The sequence below is a fragment of the Phasianus colchicus genome, chromosome 26 (genome assembly GCF_987193195.1).
Source record: "Phasianus colchicus chromosome 26, bPhaCol1.hap1.1, whole genome shotgun sequence".
Classification (NCBI taxonomy): Eukaryota; Metazoa; Chordata; class Aves; order Galliformes; family Phasianidae; genus Phasianus; species Phasianus colchicus.
In genome coordinates this window covers 2,034,959-2,055,937 of record NC_143461.1, presented here as the reverse complement: position 1 = coordinate 2,055,937, position 20,979 = coordinate 2,034,959, and the positions used below count along the sequence as shown (strand labels likewise).

The window sequence follows — 20,979 nt, the reverse complement described above, 5'->3', positions numbered from 1 at the left end:
ACTGGGCTACCTGTTCCAGCGTTGCACCACCCTCACAGTAAAGAATTTCTTCCTAATATCTAGTCTAAATCTAAACTCATCCAGTTTAAAATCATTTCCCCTTGTCCTGCTGCTACATGCTCTTCTAAGTACTCCTTCCCCAGCTTTCTCATAGGCCCCCTTTGGGTCCTAGAAGAGCTATAATGTCCCCCCAACGCCTTCTCTTCTGCAGGCTGAACAGACCCAGCTCTCTCAGCCGGTCCTCATAAATCTGAAGTCACATTTCACCTCTTCCAAGTACTCCTGTACCCAGGAGTAGCACTGTACGCTCATCTCAGTGTTTCAGCACCATCACACAACAGCAGGAAACAACTTCTGCTGGGTCACACACTGTGGGAGCGCCCGGGAGCAACAGCTCAGCAAATTCCCTCCTGCCAGAAGCACAGTGCAGGGCTGAACCTCAGCTCTGTGTTGGTCAGTGCACCCCAAGCAGGATGCCCTCACTCACCACTCAGGCTGCCTCCGCTGCTCGGCCAGCTCGTGCAGACGCCGCAGGGCTCTCTCCTGCTTCCTTTCATCCTTCCGCGATCTTGAGGAGACGTTACGAGCAAACTCCCTTTGCTTGAGATCTTTCAACCTCTGAGGCAAAAGAAAGTGGGCAGGGATTAGAGGAACACTGCCAGAGCCCTGGGCAGCGTGCTGCCAGCCCCCTGGGCCACGTCCTGAGCTGGGGGCAGCTGAGCCCGACACACAGCAGCTGAGTGGAGAGGCAGCAGCTGGCCGGCTGGGCTACGGCTTCATGCCTGCTCCCAGCCAGCACAACCAGCTTTCTTTAGCGGCACAGTAAGGCTGCTTTCAAAGCAAAAAAGCAAATTCTGGAAGGGAAAAAAAAAAAAAAGAAACAAAACAATAATTAAGAAAAAAAAAGGGCTGCTTGTTCTGATGCTCTCGCAGGGTATAAATGTACAGCATGAACAGCGCGCTGGCAGGGGACAGAGCAGGAGCTGGTGTGGAAGTTACCCGGGTGTTACGTCTTACAAAAGCAATGTACAGGTTACATTGGAGAAGGTGCCAAAAATCCCATGCAAATGATCCCAGTGAGCAAAGAAACAATACAACACACAGCACAAACAGTGCCCCGCTCTCCTGACAGCAGCTCCGAGCTCCTCAGGAAACAAAAGCTGCAGAACGCCGCCAGGGCTTTGGGGTTCAACGCTTCACAGGGCAGAAACACTACACGCCCCAGAGATCTCCAATAGGAAACCCAAACCCAAGGAATGTCAGCCATCATAGCATCACTGAGGGTACCTGGGTGTCCCATTTTAACAGCAATTGAACAACACGGTTTCTGCAGGTCCTGGTTTGAAGCACTAGGACAGGAGGACGCTGCTCTCCTTCCAACACGGGCAACAATTCCCAAGCTGTTTTTTAAGAGCACTACTCAGAAGGTAAAGAAAGTTGCCAAGAAAGACATCTGCCACCCTAAGCACTCAAGTACCTTCTGTTTTGTTCGGTGTTTCTGTGCACAATCTTTCGAAAGGCCCAATTTCAGAAAATACCACGTATGAGCTGTTGATGTTTCTCATCTGTCAGGTATTTCAGGAAGGGCCTCAAAGACCAACGGCATCAGAGCAGGACTGAGCTAATGAACCCAGTGTGCCAGCCCAGGGAATTACTGAGCCCAATGTAAAGAGAACATTGCTTTGTGCAAAGGGGAAGATTGGACAAGACAGAGGATTCTCTCACCTAATCGCAGTTACTAAACACGGTTTGAGCTTTACCAAAACCAGAGGGAAGGACAGACAAAGAATACAGCTACAGACACCGGCAGAAAGAAACTCACTCGTGTGATCTGGGCTCCGAAATTAGAAGGGTTTGCTTTCAATACATCATCTGAAAGTGTCCCATCACAAAGAAAAAAAGAAAGTGAAGATATAACGAGGGTGGAAGAGAGAAGAAACAGGAAGCAAGCATTACTAGGGAGCTCCCGGCGCGCGGCCGCCAGCTACGAGCAGGAGCCGGGCAGCACAGCTGTGGGGCTGACACAGGACAGGGTGCACACACACAGAAGCGATCCCACCCAGAGTGACAGAGCTGCTTCCCCAGGACAAGCGAGGGCTGAAGGGTCTGCAGGGTGTGCTGGGTGTGGAATGCTGAATTCCTTGCAGAGGAACGGGCTGAGCAGTGCTGTGCTGGCAGACAGGCTGCGGGCCGGTGGGGGGGGCTGCCTCCAACACGTCTCCCTGCGCGCTGACCTCGGCGAGCTCAGCCTCTCACAGCAAGACTTGCACAGAGCAGTGAACTCCAGCTGCACCGCAGCTCCCGGGCACAAAGCACACAGCAGCAGTGAGCTGCCATGTGACTGCAGACAAGAGCCTGCCACGCTGCATGGAGTGCTGAGGACCTCTCACTCCACAGCACGGACACCCAGTGCGCCCGGCTGCACCGTACTGACCTGGGGAGTCGGGGAACTGCACTGCAGCAGGGGGGCATGAGAACTTTGCTGTGCAGTGTGGAAAAGCAAAATCTCAACAGCTGAACTGCACTGCTTCCTTGGGACAGCAAAGCATGGAACACGGAACCTTCCTTCACTAACTGCTCCCAGCACAAACCTGGAAGCAGCAACTCCTCAATGCAAGGAGCAGCAGACAAGCCATTAATTGCAGCTGTGCCCACTGCTGTCCTCTGATGCAGCAAGAGAGGAGCAGCAGGAGCACCAGGTGCAGCTGTACAGCAGCAAGAACATCGAGGAACACAGAGCTCTCAGCACACCACAGCTCCCAGCCCTGGCAGAAAGCTAGCCGAGCTAAACCGTATTTAACCCAGGCTTACCCTCAAGAAATTTCCCCCCTAATCCTGAGGCGGGTGTTCATTATTCTAATCCCTTAGATCCCCACATTACCATTGGGATCACACCACATGTGCTGCCCTTCGCCCACACTCCTTTCCAGGAAAAGCAATGTGACACAGCAGTGCCCCCACCTCTGCAGGGCACCTCTGCCTGCAGAGCAGAGCCCCGTTTACATCAACCCTTCACACCATGTGCTCAGCAGTACTCTTGTCTTCTAGCAGCAGGGCCGCCCACTTCTAACCACCCCAAACGCATCCCTTCGTGCTGCTGCGAGGTTTGGGAAGCAGAGAGCACTCTCTCCTGGAAGGCCCCACATCCCTGGAGAAGGCAGAAAGGTCTCCAAAGCACAAAGTGTGGCTGAGCACAATGCCAAGACAGACAGTGCAGCTGCTTCACTGCTTCAGCTGAGGAGCAGAGCCCAGGGACACAGCGAGGCAATGGACACAGCTCCGCTACCTCGAGCCCTCCTCTGCTTTCTAACAACAATACTTTCAGTCTCCTTTCCAGCAGAATTACCAAGCTGTGCAACTGAGCTCCTAAAGAGCAGGTTCTCTTAATCTGCAGCTGCTCAGCCCTCGCGCAGGGGCAGGGGCAGAGATGGGTTGTGTCCTGGCTGTGGCACGCAGTGCTGTTACCATGCAGCTCCCTGACTCACACAGCCACACTCCTGCCTCAGCAGGAAGCTCCAGGGAGCATCATGGGTGTGTAAAGGTGGCTGAGCTGGAGGGGAGTGTCAGCATTCAGCTGCAGAAACATGGGAGGACTGAGCACTCCAGACAGCTTGCTCATGGGCTCGTATCACAGAGGCCTTCGCTGCTCAACGCGCATCGCTTTGCAGGTTCAGGCCCAGCAGCAAACGATTTATCTCAGCATCAGGTGGAAAAGAAAGGAGACTTATGTAAGAGGATGCTGTGTAGAGGGCATGAAGCCATTCCCTGTGCTCCCCACACTGCCCACCCTGCTGAGCCTGCTCACAGCAGACAGGAGCTGCACGATGAGGTGCCAGTGCTGGCTGCAGTGGAAGCAGCTCACGTGGAGCACAGCCAGCGCAGCGCCGCTCCTCCTCAACATTGCTCTCCACTCTCTCTGCCAACCTCACTAAATAAAACCACTTCTCACTCCAAACCCCTCATTCTGCTGCAACAGCTTGGAAGGGAACTGCAGCACGAGCTCCAAGGATGGCAACCTCTGGCTGATAACTTTACACAAGTGCTGACACAAGTACAGCCTACTTCTGGCCACCAGTGTTCTTTGCACAATCACAAACAAAGTGAGAAGAGCAGAGGGAAAGCAGCAAGGAGCTAAGGCTTTACTTCATCTTCTTCTCTGCAAAGTCTTTCATTGAGGATGACACACCATGAGTCGATGGCACACAGACACTCCCTGCAGTCAGTCCTGTGTATGCTGACGTGACCCCGCGCTGTGAGCACACACTACTTTTGTCCTGGACACAAAGTATGGTGGAGGCACTCCCAACTTTCCTGCACCCATGCTGTGCTGAAGATGTGAGTGTTCAGAAAGCACAGCTCTGCCCAAACCAGGAAGTCCAGGGTTTGCATTTGGAGCACTCAGCCAGCACAGCAGCGACCGTGCTGGCAGCACAACAGTGCTTCCCTACATCTCTCCTCCTCGGCACCAGAAATGGATCCCAGAAACAAAGAGCCCAACAGAGATGGCAGCAAGAGGGACACACACTCTTGCTGTGGGGTCACACCACAGTTCCACCCCTTTCCCCCTTTTCCCTCGGATTGCTGCTTTATGGACCGAGACGCGGTGCAGAGGGTGGCTCAGACACAACCTAATGCCAGAAGAGCAGCATGGTCAGGAAGCAGAGGAACACCACCTCCCTGGTACTGCTTGGTGTGGATGCAGTGGAGGTTGGTCCAAACGAACCCACAGGGATCAGGACACTTACCTATCATCCCTGTTTCGCAATAATCCTGAGTTCCTTCCTGGAATACAAGACAGCATCTTTATAACTGGGGAGAAGACAGGGATGTGGGGGCAGAGCGGCTATCTGTGGGGCAGTGGGACACACGCTGAGCCAGGGGGGGTGGGGAGCAGCACCCCCAGCACCACACTGCCAGGAAGGGGCTGCTCCAGCATACAGACAGCGCAGGTGGCACAGCACTACTTCTGCACATTCACCTTCCCCACCTCTGGGTGCTGTCACATCCAGATGCTGACACATCACAGCGCCACAAGGAGCTGGGCAAGCCCTTTCCCTGAGCAAAGCACAACTTCCTCTCTGTTTAAACCACTGCATAACTAGGAAGGAACGCTGGGTGACCTACCAGGAATCCGAAGGCGCCCACCTCCCCACAGCACTGCGGGTTTCTGTAGGACCAGCTGTCCCACCCAGCCTCAGCCCCTTCCAGAGATGCGGTGAATGGAGTGCTACCACTACACAGCCACACCTTGAGCCATGACTCCTTTTATACCAACGAGGAACAGTTTGTTTCTCTTCCTAACCTCTTGTCAGCCCCCTAATTACCCACCCAATTAAGCAGGAGCAGGCCGTGATCAGAGCACATCACCACGTTGTACAAACGTGCCACCACCAGGTCCCCCCTGCCCTCAGCAGAGGCACCCGACTGCTCTCCATCTCACCCCAGTGATGGAGAACAAAGCACTGCTCTCAGGTATCACAGCCATGCCAGCCCCTCTCTGTTGGGACTGCACTCCCAACCCTCGCAGTGCTCACACAAAGCGCCCTGCTGTACATTTCCTGTTACGACTCCCCTGGTGAACCTACTTGGAACCACTGCATCCCATACTTAACGTTAAAAATTCATGCCCTGTAATGCTACACTCCCATTTTAAAGCTGTTGCTTCACTTCCATTTGGCCAGATCCAGCGCTCTGCAGCACATCCTCAAGAAGTCATCAGTGCTCCAACCATCATGGTGTTAAAATCTGTCATTAGGAGTATCAGAACATTTTCTCTGAGCACTTTTATCCCCAGATGAGCACAATACAGCTCTCTGTTGTGAGATCACGTCTTGCTTCAAATGGCCAAAGAGATGAGGCCAATGCACAAACTTCTGTTACCCACCCCAGCACACCAAGTACACAGCACTGCCCTGGTACATCCCAGCTGGGGACAGAAGGCAGTGCTGCACGGATTCAGAATGGACCTTCTCATGAACATCACAGAATTTGGGAACTCTCCCCCTTTTAAAACAACCCCTCATTACCTGGTCTCCCAACACTCTGAAATGCGGCAGATCATCAGACTCCAAAGCTGTGCTGCTATGAAAGCAGACATGAACCAGGAGCCATTCACACCCAGTTTAGGAGGAGTTCATCCCCCCAGTTTAACAGCAGCCCACTCCTGCTCACACCTCACTCAACACAGAGCTTCCTCACCACCAGCGGCGGCTGTCTGCTCCTTTCTGTTTGTGTGTTTGTTGTTTGTTTGTTTCCAAAGGGATGGTGGGCACAAGACTGGACCAGCGACACAGGGCCTGCTCCTGGGGCAGTGAGGACAACGAGCACACAGGGGGAAATCCAAAGTATGAACTGCAAAGGAGACGGCTGCAGAGAGCACACAAGGAGCGGGCAGCACTGCCTGCAGAGCTCTGTTTACCTGCTTGTGAGCGTGGTCGTAGGAGTTGATGTGGTTGTCAAACTCCTGGTGCTTCTGGTACTGCTTGTCGCAGAGCTCGCAGTAGAAGTTGGCTCTGAGGTCTTCCAAAGCCTTGGCGATCGCCTTCTCCTTATCCACATAATCCTGCAAGATGAAGAGAAGTTACAAGCTGAACTTCCCCTCGAGCAATTCAAAAGATTCTCTAGAAGTCCTCAGCAAACACCAACTAAGGGGTGTTTCCATGAACAAGAGGAGCCAGCAAGCACTGAAAAGAAGACACACTTAGAAAGCTTTCCTCTTTTTATTTGATGAGACCGTGTCCAAGGGAACGTGGTGAATCTCCTGGTTTACCACCTCAGCGACACTGAAACAACACTGCTGATGTGCTCTCTGTAAGGCCAGATCTGTGCAAAAAGGATTTCGGCACCCAAAGGGGAAAAACCTAAAGCATCCTGCTGCTACAAGATGGGCTTTATTTCCCCTTCAAGCACTACTCAGCTTTTAAATAAAGAAGGATTTAAGTTCCCATTTTCATTGTCTGCAGAGAGCCCATGCTAAGAAAGAACAGCACAGGGGGATGTGGGGCTGCAGCAGGTCCCGATGAAGGCAGGAAAGGAAACAAGCACAGGACAATGGCAGGCTGGGCTGCTCTGCCAGGCGGAAGGTGCTTCCTGTGCCCAGCGAGGCTTTGCAGCACACATCCTGTGGTGGAGCAGCGACCGCAGCCCTCAGACTTATCACTGCCCAAACAGGGAGGGAATGATGGAGCATTTCTCGGCAGCAGAGCGATCCGCAGCTCTTCTGGGATGTGCTGAATTGCCACACACAGCTGGCAACTGCATCACCTCAGAGCTGCGAAGAAATGGCACTTGTAGAGCTTTAATACAGAAAGGCAATAAAGCACACGAGGGAAAACATCCACACAGGGAGAGACTGCTGCAGCTCCACTGAATTCCTGGAAGGGCCCTGTGCTGAATGCTGGCAGGGAGGCTTGAAAAGACGACTGCAAAAAAAGGGTTTGGTGACACACTGCACTGCTCTTCATCATTAGGTGCCATCGACACAGGAGCTCCTGTTCCCACTCCAAAGCACAGGAGCACTCTGGTATTTCTGAGCCGTGCCAGAAGGTTTCTGTACTGTCACTCAGCTCCAAAGGAATCAATAGTTACAGCAGCAATTACAAATACAATCGTTACAGAAGTAAATGAACAAATACAGCAGGAAGTCACCGAGCAAGTCGAGGTCTCAGGGGAAGAAGTAAGATCCAGAAGGGAGGATATGAACTCCAGAAAAAAACCACCAGTTTGGTAAACCTTAAGGAAACATGACATATCTATGGACATTCTGTAATGCTGCCCAATAAATCCTCCCACAGAAGGACAAAACATGGACTTCTCAGCCCTGGAGCCAAGTTCTGCCTTTTCAGAGGGCAGCACTTTGCACAGCAGCACTGTAACAAGCTGTGTGATGCTGCTCAGACCCAGCTGGTAACTGGGAGCCCACCTAAAGTCTGGCTCTGTGTGCTCTGTGCTCACAAGGCAGCAGGCCTGGCCCGGCAGTGCTGGCTGCAGGACCAAAGCACTGCTGCCCCAAAGCTCTTCAGCAGCGAAACAGAGACAGAAGCAAACTCCAGGAGGTGAGCAACCCACTTGTTAATATGTGAGCTATCTCAGTGACACCAGGGAACAAGAAGAGTGGATTCCTGCTGGGGTTACAGCAGCCAGCACAGGCCTTGGGAACACTGCTGCTCATACCTTGTATTTCTGCCTCAGCTCCTCGGTGTCTTCTTTCTCCACCTCCAGTACACGCCTCCGCTCAGTGGCATCTTCGGCGTAGTCGAGCTTTTTTAAAACCAACCAAAGAAGAATCAGAAACATTAAAAATGGCCATGTGTCCCACAAACCCTTCTTGCACCAGGGACTGCCAGAATGTGCAAAAGCTGGGGCTCTCAGTGTGCCAGGCTCTCTCCCTCACTGTGCTGGCCTGCAGTGCAGCACCAGCAGCTCCAGCTCTGCGCAGTGAGAGCTGCCAGGCAGAGGGCTGTGCGGTGGCACTGACAACACAAGGCTCAGGTCAGCGGTGCTCAACAGAGCGCGGGTTCTGACAGAAGCATTTTCTTGCTTTAAGAGCACATTTCGACACCCAAATGGACGTTTCAACCCCTGCCCCACACACAGCACCCTTACCTCCATCTCCATGCGCCCCATGCCCATGACATCATACTTGACGACAATTGGGATGGGATCTGTCCTCCCTGCAACAGGAACACACAGAGGCGGTCAGGGGCTGCGCCGTGCCCGCAGCTCGCTCGACACATTGGGTTTGGGTGGTTAGAGATCTTGCCTTGGAGTGCAGAGACCAGAAAGCTACAGTGAACCAAACACGAGCCATTCCCACAGCTTGCAGCCAGCCGTGCCTCCTGGCCCCAGCCTGGCACAGCTTTGTGCCTTCCAACAGTGAAACCACCTGGTGCTCAGCATCCAACTGCAGCACGTCCTGGTGTGTGTGTGCTGCCAGGACCTGCCAATGAGCCTCCCTGTGCCCCCACACACAGCTCACACACCTGACTGCTGCTCAGGAGCACAGAACCTCCCCACCCCCCATCCCTCCCCAGGGGCCACGGGGCTGTGCGGCTGCAAGCTGTGAAAAGGACTGCTAGCGAAGAGAATTGACTTGGAACTAATCAAACTACGCTGGAGATTTTGTTGGGGTTTGGTTTTTATTATTTTTTTTTTTCAACTTATCTTTAATCCACTCATAACCAGCCAAACAAAGCAAAATGGGGCACGCAAGCACTTTACTACCACAGCTTTTTAATTTCGTTTTGATTTTTGTCTGTTTTGGATTGTTTTGTTACACGTTACATCACAACCCGCGCTGTCGGTTGCGATGTAAACCTGCTGGAACAGCACTTACCTTCTCCGGCGCACACCCTGAGTGAGAAAACAGAATGTTTACAGCCCTGATCATGGCTCTGGGGTTGGCGTAAACACCTGCTTTGTTATACACACATACAACACAATTATACCTTTGGGCTCTGAGATCCACAGGCAGCGCTGCGATGCAGGGCGCTGAGGGCTGAGCTCGCTGGGATGGATGCAGAGCACTGCTCCAGGGCCACAGCCCAACATCTGCTCAGCCCTGGGGTGAGGAGCACACGGCTCTGCCTCAGGCAGGCACACAGCTCTGTGTCACGGCTGCATTGCTTTTAGATGCGCCCTTGGGCACGTGGCCACAATTCCAAGCACGGCCATCGCGCCGACGCAAAGTGGCTCTTTGGAATCACGCTCGCCCTTGGCTGTTTTAATGCTGTTCCTCATTCGGAAGCGTTTCTCTTTCGCCCAATGGTATAATAAAGGAAGCAGTGACTGCAATTTTTAGCAAAAGGACCAAATTAAAGACAGGTTATAAAAATGGCTTCCTAAGCGCAGCATCACTTTCATAACGTCTCAGGCGGGGCTGGCAAACCCGAGCAGCATGGCTGGCCACGTGTGCCGACCATTCTGCATCTCAGCTTCGTTTTGGTTCGGATTTGGGTTCAGTTCTCCAGCAATGGAGAGCTCGGGTGCCGCCTCGTGGAGCCCCGCACACAAACAGTGCAGCGGTGCTTCTGCCTTCTAAGGCAGGCAGACTTTTTCAAGATCTCTTTGTAAATTGCAGTAGCAAGTGCTGGTGCCCACGGTGGGGAAAATCAAGTTTGGACAGTATTAGAAATTGACGTTTAAACTGATTTTGGCAGTTCTAACACAAACAGAAACGTCCCTTCTTAGCAATACCCTTTAATGAACGAGGATCAGACAAGTGTGCATAAAGAAAGGAAAGGAAAATGAAAGACCAAGCAGAAGGATGATGGCTACAACAGAGAAAGTAAGCCTAACATATTGGTGCACTGATGACAAAAGGAGTAATTCAGTCTGAAAATTAAAAATTACCACTGCTAAGTTTACCATCACCACAACAAGTCCAGGATCATAACGCTGTAAAAAAGAAACACCATTTGTTAGGCAGAAACCACTGGGGCAGAAAACAGGCGGTTTGCAGCAGGCAGGGAGGTGGGCAACCACAGCAGGCTCCTTCCTCACCCCTCCACCCCAACACCGCGCCGTGGGACCGGGCGGCACCGCGCTGCTGGGGGGCGGCCCAACCTCACCTGGGGGGACGTGTGGCAGAAGGGCACGTCAGGAGCACTGATCCCTGGGCTCAGCTCAGCACACCCGCAGTGCAGCCCAGCAGCCGCCTCCTGCTGCACCGCGGAGGGAGCCCTGCTCTCAGGAAGGGGCAGAAAGCAGCGCCGGATGGCAGCGCAGCACTGGGTGGCACTGCAGGGCCGTGGGTGCTGTGAGCAGTGAGCCCCACAAGCTCGGTCCGCTGCCCCTACAGCCCGAAAACACCACAGGACATCTACGCAGGGAGCGCTGGGCAGATGGATGGAGCTCCTCCACGTGGGCAGGAGGCAGAGCTGCCCCTGAGAGCAACTTCAGCACGGGCAGCGGCCCAGCAGCGCCGCAGCACACAGTGCTCCCAGTGCAGCCCTGTAACAGAGCAGTGGAGCAGCACAGCCCCGGCTGCTCACAGCAGGCAGGAGCGACCAACGGGGAGGAGTGCCCCAGGGAAGCACCCCAGCACACAGCGGGACGGGACTGCATTAAGCACCATCCCTACTTACTTCCAGAGCCATCCTGCTCGAGGATGAGCTTTGTTTTTCACAAGGACCGTGCAAGCTCCGCAAGCTCTTGGCCTGCTGTGCACTGAGCTGCCCGCTGCCCTCCCATCGCAAGGAGCACCGCCTGCCGCTGACAGCGAGCCCTGGAACGCTCCCTGCTGGCCCAGAGCAACGCTCCTTCCCAGCCCTGTGCTGATGGCTGCACGAGGCGCATGAAAACAAGGCAGCCTCTCATCCTGCTGTCCTCTGGGAGCGGCACTGCTGAGCTCATCCTGTTTATCTCCGGTTTCTGGCAGGGGTCACAGACAAACACGAGGTTCAGACGAAGCCTGAAATGCCTCTCCTGCTCAATGAGAAGCAGACGGTCCCAGGGAGGAGTTCCCAAGTGTGCACAAGCTGCACCAGGAGCTTCGGCTGTATGAAGCAGACACAGGAGCTGCGCACACGGCGGCCATCGGCTCCGAGCGCTCTGCAGATCGGTGCAACGCCGCACGCTGCCAGCCTGCTGCCCTGACTGATGCTACACACAGCAGCAGAGGTGTCTGTCTGTGCCAAACTCAGATTCCTGCGAGCACTCGCTCAGAGGCTTGCAGATAAGATCACGTTTACATCCATTTCTTACACGAGGCTGCCAAACCACTCGATACTTACTGACTAACGGCTGATTCTTCTCCTTTTCTTCCATACTCTCACACAGCTCCAAACCCCCGAAATGAATACAGAATTCCTCATTTCCTCGTGCTGTTTTTCTCGGATGTGCATTGTTCTGTGTTCCCAGGGCTTCACAAACATCTCCTTTGTGAGATCAGAGGATTTACCAAATGGAAAAACACACGGATGGATGAGCTGCCGGCCATTTGGTGAGCCAGCACTCGACACCTCTGGAATGTGAACCCCGAGCACATTTCTCTGGGCTGCCGCTGCCAAGCCAGCCCTGCTGTGACCGACCTCAGCGGCCTGCATGGTCACCAAAAGCACCAAGATGTGGCTCAGCTCTGTGATACAGCCCCAGAGACCCTACAGCTGGGCTGAGGTCTGAAGGGCAGCGCAAGCAGCTCCTCCAAAGAGGGCTTCAGAAGGGCCCACCTCTGCCAAGCACAGCTCCTCTGCTCAGTGCTCCCTGCTGGGACAAAGAAAACCAGCAGGTCTCTCCCACAGCTGCCCTTCCTGCAGCCTCCCCTGCTGTGGGTGCACAGCTCCTCACTGCTGAGCACTGCCTGCAGTGCAACTCCCAGGTGCACTGACCTTAGGGAGGGAGCCCCGGCTTGGTGGAACAGCTCCTGCTGAAGGAGCACCTGCTTTGTTCAGGTCAGCCACGTGGAAATAAGGTCAGTGTGACCTCAACATATGCAAACCAAATTCAGCTCTGGGGGCTGGCTGCAAAGCTCTTCTGCTGTCAAATGTAAGACGGCAGGTAATGTATTCATGGTGAACAGAAATCCAGAGTTCTGCAGTACCAGACATCCTTTAGGCCCCAGCACAGTGCTCACAGCACAGCAGCTCTGTGCTCTGTCCTCTACCTCTTCAGAAATCTCCGCTGGATGTTTTGATGAACAGAACATGGAAGTGAGAAGACCTTTCTGTTCTGCTCTCTTGTCCTCAGTGCACACCGAGTGCCCTCACTTCCCAGAGTCCTGGAGCACGGTTCAAACTGGGTGCCACTGCTTCCTTTCTTCAGTTTGCAGATGGGTTTGGGGACGATTCAGGTAGAAAAGCCACAGGACAAGGAATGAAACACCCTCGGAGCAACGCCCAGCGGTGCTGCATGGCAGCAGGGAGCTCCTCCTGCAGCCTGGTGCGGCAGGGGTGGAACTTGATGACCATGGGGCCCTTCCAACACAACCCACTCTATGCTGTGAAGCAGAAGGGCACAGCAGCAGGGCCCACAGCTGCCCCTCGCCCCCCACGCTGCCAGCAGCCCCAGGGCCGTGGCCTCATGCAGGTGTGCTGGGCCCAGCCTTCCTCTGCTCACTGCTCCCACACAGAGCGACAAAGGGACACCCAGAGGAGGAAGCAGGCTGAGAACACACCCAGCCAATGCTGAGCCACAGCACAGCACTGAGGGGCGACAGCTACAGCCCCCTGACACCAGCAGGAGGCACAGGGACAGTAAGAAGGCCGTGCACGAACCACAGAACTCCGAATGGAACCCGGTTAGGGGCAGCAAGAAGCATTAACCACCAGTGCAGCCCCATCCAAGAGGTCAGAGCGCATCAGCCAGAGAGCCCACTGCACCTCCAGGGCATCTCCAGGGCACGCAGAGCCCCACACCTCTCCAACAGTCCCACACAGCACAGACTCGGCTCTGCAGGGCCGCTGGGGGCCGCAGGGCCACTCACAGGCCGCCAGCTCTTCAGACTACAGCTAGGGAACAGTGAGGAGCTGGGCGGCCCGGCTGCCAGCAGGCCGTGGGCACACAGCCCCACGCTGCCCCAGCACGGCCCCACGCTGCCCCACGTGCCCAGGAGCCGTGGAGCCCAGCCTTCTGGCCGCAGTCTGAGTGCAGCCACTGCAGCACCACGGCACGTCCGACCTGCAGCTTCCCCACAGAATCACAGCAGTGCCTCTGTTTGGACACAGCGACGGCGGAAAGCAAACCATGTAGGAACGGACAGCAGAGGGGTCTGTGAGAGCTCACAGCAGCACTTACCCTGCAGCGACTTGCCCAAGCCCTGGCCCAGCTTCCAGCCATGCTTCTGCAGTAAGCGGTGTCCGATATTATCCTGACAGACAGAACAGAGAGAACAAACCAAAAATATTCCAATAATTTATCCTTCCCTTCCCGCCGCCACTGAAACATGTGATGAACGAGAGATTTTCTACATAGATACGCATGCAAAAAAATGCTACTGAGAAGGCAACGTGTGCCCGAGGAAAGGGAGAGACCAATGGCAAAAATTGCTGGCTGGAATTGTTGCAGGGCCGGGGTTGGCCGCTGTCTGATGGTGTGCTGGGCAACGTGTGCGCGTCGGGGGAAAGGAAAACAACCACAACAACCAAAAAAAACAGAAAGCAATGGGGGAGGAAAGGTGTACCGATCAAAATTGACAGTAAAAAGCATAAAATCAGGCTACTGAGACAATCGTATCCATCACCTAGACAGCACCATTAGGAGGCTGGCGGAGGTCTACGCTGGGTTTAGTCGCTTGGTTTGCGTGTCAGGATTTAGAGAACCGAAAGCTGTCAGTGCAGCACTGCCCACCACTAAAACCAAACGCAATCAGAGCACAATCCAGACTACACTTGATTGGGTTTTATATATGTATATATAGATATAAACTAGCATGCAGCCAATATTAAACTGAAAAAACAGTGAGGTTAGTAAAAACAAAATAAAGAAATCGATTAAATAAAATGAGCTCAAGCACAGACTGGGTGATGCATCTCACATGGAAACTAACCAAAACACTAAGGTGTTAGAATGAAACAGGCCTAGCAGTAATTAACAGCGAGGAACCATTAGTGCATGGAGGGGAACAATAAGCATAATGTCTCATCTTCCCCAGGAAAAGCCGATTGGGCGGCTGGCAAAGCACCGCGGCAATTAAGGGCTGGCTTTTAATTGGGCCGCCGGTGTGGGGCACCTGCAGCACCCCACAGTGTGAGAGCAGCACGAGGGCAGGCTGAGCTGCGTGGGGATGAGACATTGTGCTGACTGCACTGTGAGCAATGCACCAAAGGGACGACAGATGGAGCGGGACGCTATTTCCAAAAGCAGTGCAAGTGGAGTGAAAGCATTTCCATACGAACCTGGCTTTAAAAACTGGGCTGTCAAAAGAACAGTTAAATGTAACACAAAGTAAGAAACTGTCCAATCACTAATGGTCGTTTTTCTTTTGCTTTGTTTTCAATTCACTGCTTGCAAGTAATGTATTTATTAAAGAAGAGTGAAAGCATAAAATAAATTCAACAAGTCAAGACCAGCTGGGAGATTCAAGAGCGGTGTGTTGTGACTGACACAGTGAGGGGGAACGAATGTTAAGGGGAGAACAGAATGACTTAGAAGGTTATACACATTAGCACCACTCTTACAACACCACTCAAGAGGATGGCCGCCCTCACCGAGCCGAAACGGGCCGTGGGCACTGCGTGGGGCTGCCCTCCCCAGTGCTGCTCAGCACGCAGCTCCGTGCAGCCCGGGCTCCCAGGTGGGCACCTCTCACACCGAGCTCCCTGCTGCCACTGAGAGCTGCGGTCCTTCCCAGCCAGCTGTCCCCGTGCCTTCTCAGGAGACACAGCTGCCTGCTGCTGGGCTCCACGTGCTCACACTGCTGCTCTGGGGCTGCCTGTGCCACAGCCACGGCAGGAATTGGTGGCTGGGCGGACGAGGAGGACCTGGGGCCTTTGTTTCTATGTGTGGAAGGGAACTTTGCAAGGCAGAAACGCGGGGCTGTGCGCCCCTGCCCGGCCTGGCTGGCTAACCCAGCTGGAACCCAGCACTGTGACAGCACGCCCTGCAGCCTGCTCCCAGCAGGGAAAGGCACCGACAAAAAGATCCGCGTGAGATCTGGAGGGGTTTGGTGCTGCTGGAGGTGGGGCAGGGCCTGCTGCAAGCAGATGGGGCTGCACGGAGACAGAACCAGAACCAGCTGCGCCCAGTGCAGGGCTCCCACGGGATCCCACAGCCTGCACTGCTCTGCTCCTCTCCGGGCAGCACCGGGAGCCATGAGTCTCTTGAGTGGGCTGTAAGCTGTGCTGACTGTGTATGCGGGGACCAGAAGCGAGGACTGGATGCTACGGGGTGAACCCATGCAAACGAGAGGTTGAAAAGAGTCCCAAAACAAAACCTAGAGCTCACTACAAGATGACACAATGAAGACCAGAGAGAAAAGCCAAATAGTAATGCTACACCATTCAGCTTCAAGAAGCACGTTATTTATAGCGCTGTCCACACGTGGCTGCTGCTAAATGTCAAACCAGCAGCTTCTCCCAGTTACACTTTGGAACCAGTGGAGTCCACAGATCTGTACAGGTGGTGCGACCAAAGGCAGCGGGCGCCGCAGCCAGCAAGGCAGGGCCGGGCAGCACGGCTGCTGTGTGAGCAGGGAGGGCAGGGGAGCAGCGTGCTGCTGAGTGCTGCTCACCTCGGCGCCGCGCTGCCCGCTGTGTGGGGAGAGCCATGAGCTCACAGCCGTGGGATTGGGTCGAGGAGTGCAGTGTTTCACTTGGGGAAGACGGGCTGTAGGAGAGGTGCCACGCGGCGCCGCTGCCCTCTGAGGCCTGAGCCGAGCACACGGAGTGCTCACAGCCAGCACAGCCCCTCTGTGGTCTGAGATGCTGCACGAGGGCCCTGCGGCTCAGGACAAGCAGCAGCGGCCGCGCTGACGCCGCCAGTGTGTGTGCAGCATCTTTCAGAGCAGCACAAAGGGCACTGTCACTCGTGGGGGAAGCGAAAATATCGCTCTCGGGGCTATGAAGAGTCCATTGATGGGAAATACTTTCAATTTAAGAATGGAAAATAGCTTCTGGCTGAGGCTGCGCACATCTCCGAGCTCGGGCCGGCCCTGCTGCCATGTGTGTGCTGTGCCTGGAGTCGCACGCGGCCGGGGCCCAAACAAGGCAGGACTGCACGGAGCCAAACGCCGGCGTGCGAATTGAGGGCTCGTCTCAGCATTGTAACGATCTGTAGACTCCCAGACCTTTGTTTCCAGCCACCTCCGAGTTGCATGCTGTAGCAGTACGGTCAGCACCTCTCACCAGATAATGCTGCAGAGATGGATCTCCCCGTGGCACTTTGGGTAATGCTCTGTGTTTGCAGCACGAGGTGCCAGCAGCCTTCCTGCCAGAACAGCAGCGCTGCAGGGAAACCCCCCCCCCAGCACGGCTGTCACTTGCTAACTTCAGCATGTGGGTCATTAAGAGGGTGGGAAACATTTTCACTGGCAGCAGGAAACCTGAAGCATTATTCTTGTTTTCCACCTGCAGGTTGTCTTCCAAGAACCAACAGCGTTCTGAATGAAGACGACGTGAAGATGGAGGCTGTGCTGTGATGAGGGCAGCCTGCAGAGCCAGGCCTGCTCACCAGGCCGAGGGCAGAGCCACGAAGGCACAGCGCAGCAGCGGCGCGGCTGGCGGCCGCCCCATCCAACAGCCCTCGCATGGAGCACAGTTTAACCACGAGGCCAAAGCGAGTTGTTAAAGCTACCCTGAGCTGTCACTTGTCGCCCCAGTCGGATGGCAGCACAGAGCCCTGGAACTGCTGGAGTAGGAAGGGACCCTCAGCTGAATTAAATACTAAAGCTGCCATTTCGTTCTGAACTTTCTGCCGCAGCTCCTCACTGACCAAACCCTCCGTGACAAAGGCTGTGCCTGCAGATGCCCAGCACGCACCTGCTGCTCCACGTGCTCCTGCAGCTCCTGGGGACACACTGGGACCCCTCCTGCCCCCAGCTGGGGCAGAGCTCCAGAGCTGGGACACCTCCTGACCTGCACGACTCTGTCAGTGCTGCAGTGCAACACGCCGCAGCCACGAGTGTTTCCTGTGATGTCTATCAGCACCTCAATTAAACCCCCACGCCACAGTGCACGACTGAGGTATTCAGGACAACGCTGAATACAAACTCCCATCTCTGCAGCATTATCTCATGCGTCATCGATTACTGCCATGCCTAGATCTAGCATCATGCCAGCACAGAAGACAGTAGGTACTATATGCAGTGTTCACTGGACCAGAAGAACAGAAATAAGAAAGGGGAAAGGAAACCCTAGAGAAGAAATTAAAAAAGGCAGACCGTGCAATACAAACCAGATCAGGGCTGCTTAGCTAATATGGACCAACTGCTGCGGAAGAAAAACGTCGAACACCCCAAGTTGTGTAAATTCTGGTAAACATCCAAACACACACAAACACACACAACACCGACCTACACACCAGGGAGGACACACTGAGCCCTCGCTAGCGCCGAGTGCTTCTAAGTGGGCACAGACATGGAGCAACCTCAGCAGCTTCGTTTCTTAGTTGGGAAAGGGAACACCTGAGAGCTTCTACTTCTAGCAGAAGTGGTTTCTCTGAGCAGAGCTCTGTGTGAGCTCATCGTCCACCACCACATTTCCTCCCCTCCTACTGCTGCTGCACTGACTGAGGCTGCAGGGCTAAAGCTGGACGCCAGGCCCGCAGGTGAGCACAGCCCTGCACCCATGGCTGGCAGAGACAGGACTTAAAAAGCTCCAAAAAGCTTTAAAAGGGAAAACTGAGGCTTGCCCCATTTTATGGCTGTGCTCTCCACGTTCATAAGAAAAAAAAAAAAAGCCACAAAACACACAAAAGCAACACTTTAAAATCCTGGCCGCAGTCCCGGCGCCGTGGGGCAGCTCTGCTGCACTAACACAGCCAGGTGCCACCCCAACCCACCATCAGCCAAAAAACACGGGCTGAAGGGGATCAGAATGCACTCTGCTACGCTATCCCTGCGGGTCTGCTGAGAATTAAACTGATTCTTTGGCAGAAACATAAAACAACCTAACGGCTCTGAGTGGGTCAGGTCAGTTCTGAAGTACGGCACTGAACTTCAGTGGCACGGTGCAGGAGTGCTGCTGGCAGCCCTGCACACACAAGCTCAGCATGCAGCTCGCCCTGCCAGGAGCCCCTCCTGCCCACAGCAACGCGCCCGGGGCCCAGCACGGGGCAGGAGGGTGCTGGTGCTGAGCACAGCCTTACCGATTCGATGGGCTTGTCCAGGGACGCCTGCTCTATCTCCAGGTGCCCTTCTTCATACTGGTCGAAGTGGTTGCCCTGCAAGGGAAGAGGACGGTCAGCTTTATGGCACAGAACACGGGCTCAGCCCACAGCTCTCATTTCACGATCCAGGTTTGGGCACACGTTCATCTGGTACGTTTTGCCAGCACAATACGTAACCAAACTCAGTGCAGGCCCAGCTCAGTCCGTAGGCTGTAAAGAAGGCATTCTGAAACCCGGCCCAACCGTGCTCGTGAATTGCAGAAGTCGTGAGATATCAAACACGTGAGATGGCAGCACTTCTGGCTGCTCACAGATGTGCAGCACCACAGACCCAGGTGGGATGGAGCTGCTGCCCTAGCAGTGCAGTTCTGGCTCACGCACTGAGCTGTATGGAGCTCTGCAGCCCTGTGCCACAGATGGGCCGTGCAGGGCAGAGCACTCGGCAGCAAGGCAGCAGTGCAGAGCTGTGCCTGCCCAGCAGCAGGGCTGTGTGCCTGCTTCCACCACCACAACACAGCAGGCCGCTGCTCTCAAAGCAGGGCAGCTCTCCTGTTCCACCGCACTGTGCACAAAGTGGGGATGGAACCAAGCAGAAGCACACTGCCCTGCTCTGTGAGATGCTGAGTGCTGGGGGCTCAGCCAGGAGAGCAGCCAGCAGCACCAGCAGCCATTTCAAGACAACCGTCTCCATTGTGGCCTCTCTGAAGCTGCAAATTCCTCAGACCATAACACAGAGAACCATGTTTGCCCACAGGAGATGTTCATGCTGCACCCCCAGCAGCCAGCACTCCCAGTGCTGCACACAGCATCCCACCCATGGCAGCACCCAGCCACCAGCACCCCCAGTCCGAGCAGGAGCACCCTGTGCCACTGCAGAGAAGCACAGCATCACTGCTCCCTTCCATCAGCACCAGCTTCTGCTGCAAGGAAGCCAACGTGAGAAAGGACTGCTGGTACTCCCAGCTGAGTGCAGCCCCCAAAGCCCCTGTGCTGTGCTCCCAGCTGGCCAGGCAGCCCCAAGACCCGGCCCCAAGAGAACGTGACCTGGTGCTCGTACCCAAACACCAGCTGTCCCGCAGCCATCCTCCCTGCAGCCCCTCATAGCAGAACATCAATCCAAGAACGCAACCCGCAAAGCATTTAGATCAGGAGCACCACAGACACAGCAAACACAGAGCTGTGCTGGCTTTTCTCCCTTCTGACTTCCCAGCATGACTTGCTGCCTGCAGCCAGCTCTGACTGTGCCAGCTGGGTCACCTGTGCCATCCAAGCCCTGCCTGCTCCATGCGAAGGCAGCGAGGCTCAGCGAGGCTCCCAGGCTTTGCTGACAAAAACAAAAGTCCCCTCCCGGAAGCGATGCCGAAGACTGAACCCCATCCAAGCCAAATGCAAAGCAACCCAAAAGCAAGCCAAGCTCGTCTGAGAGCCAACAATCCCATTGCTATCGACTTGGGCCTGACTTGATGTATTTGCACCCTTCCAGGACCTTGCTCCTGGGAGCTGGAGGGGGGCAGCCCCGAAGCCACACAGCTCCATCTGCCGCCTTGCTGCGCTCCGACCTGGCACTGCAAACGGAGCCATTTTGTGCCACCGTGCCCTGAGACAATGAGGCAGAGGAAGACGTTTCAATCTCACCATCAATTAAACCCCAGACGTACTGAGAACACCCCGCACTCCTGGCAAACAAGGGCTGTAAGCACAGAGCGTGCACTGCGACCTGCGCCTCTCTAAGAGAGAAGGGAACCATCCCCACCAAAGGTAGAACAGCCACAAAGCAATGCTGCTGAGCACCAAAAGGAGCTTCTGCTACGGCTGCTGTGCACACAGCCCTGCTGCCAACGAGGGCCGCCCTGCTGAGCAGCCAGCCCTGCCTGCCCTCATCACCTCCGCTAACAAAGGAAGGCCAAAAGGGGCCAAAGAAGCCCCAGGTGGATGAGAGGAGGCAGGCAGAGCGCAGCCCAGCTGCTCAGCCCACACGAGGTGCTACAACCCTGCCCTCCGGAACTCACCAACCCACAGCACACAGCCACGGATGGTCTGCGATTCCTGGGCTGCACCACACACAGCTGTGCTCCCAAACAGCTCCAGGAAAGCGCAGCTCAGCGGTGCTGCTCCAGAGTTCATCACATGCACAGAAGATGATGAATTCTGGAGGCCAACGTGCGCCCTCGGAGGCTCCACCCAACCCTCAGCTCTCCTGGAAACGTTAGGGCTTCTGAA

At 54.9% G+C, this 20,979-nt stretch overlaps 1 protein-coding gene across 5 annotated transcripts in view; it reads right to left on the bottom strand.

Annotated features, from left to right (window-relative positions):
- GPATCH8 (G-patch domain containing 8) overlaps positions 1–20,979 on the bottom strand; it is a 29,979-nt gene that overhangs the window by 5,036 nt on the left and 3,964 nt on the right. The window contains exons 2-9 of one of the 5 annotated variants that reach the window (XM_031600993.2): positions 18,739–18,813; positions 14,832–14,849; positions 13,732–13,804; positions 10,351–10,395; positions 8,605–8,672; positions 8,173–8,259; positions 6,419–6,562; positions 488–618 (exon numbers count right to left, since the gene is read on the bottom strand). In XM_031600993.2, the coding sequence (XP_031456853.2) occupies positions 488–618; positions 6,419–6,562; positions 8,173–8,259; positions 8,605–8,631 (389 nt within the window). In that variant the 5' untranslated portion in view covers positions 8,632–8,672; positions 10,351–10,395; positions 13,732–13,804; positions 14,832–14,849; positions 18,739–18,813. Of the gene's footprint in view, positions 1–487; positions 619–6,418; positions 6,563–8,172; positions 8,260–8,604; positions 8,673–10,350; positions 10,396–13,731; positions 13,805–14,831; positions 14,850–18,738; positions 18,820–20,979 lie in introns of those variants that run through there. The other 4 variants (XM_090125363.1, XM_090125364.1, XM_031600991.2 and 1 more) reach the window with 4 other exon arrangements.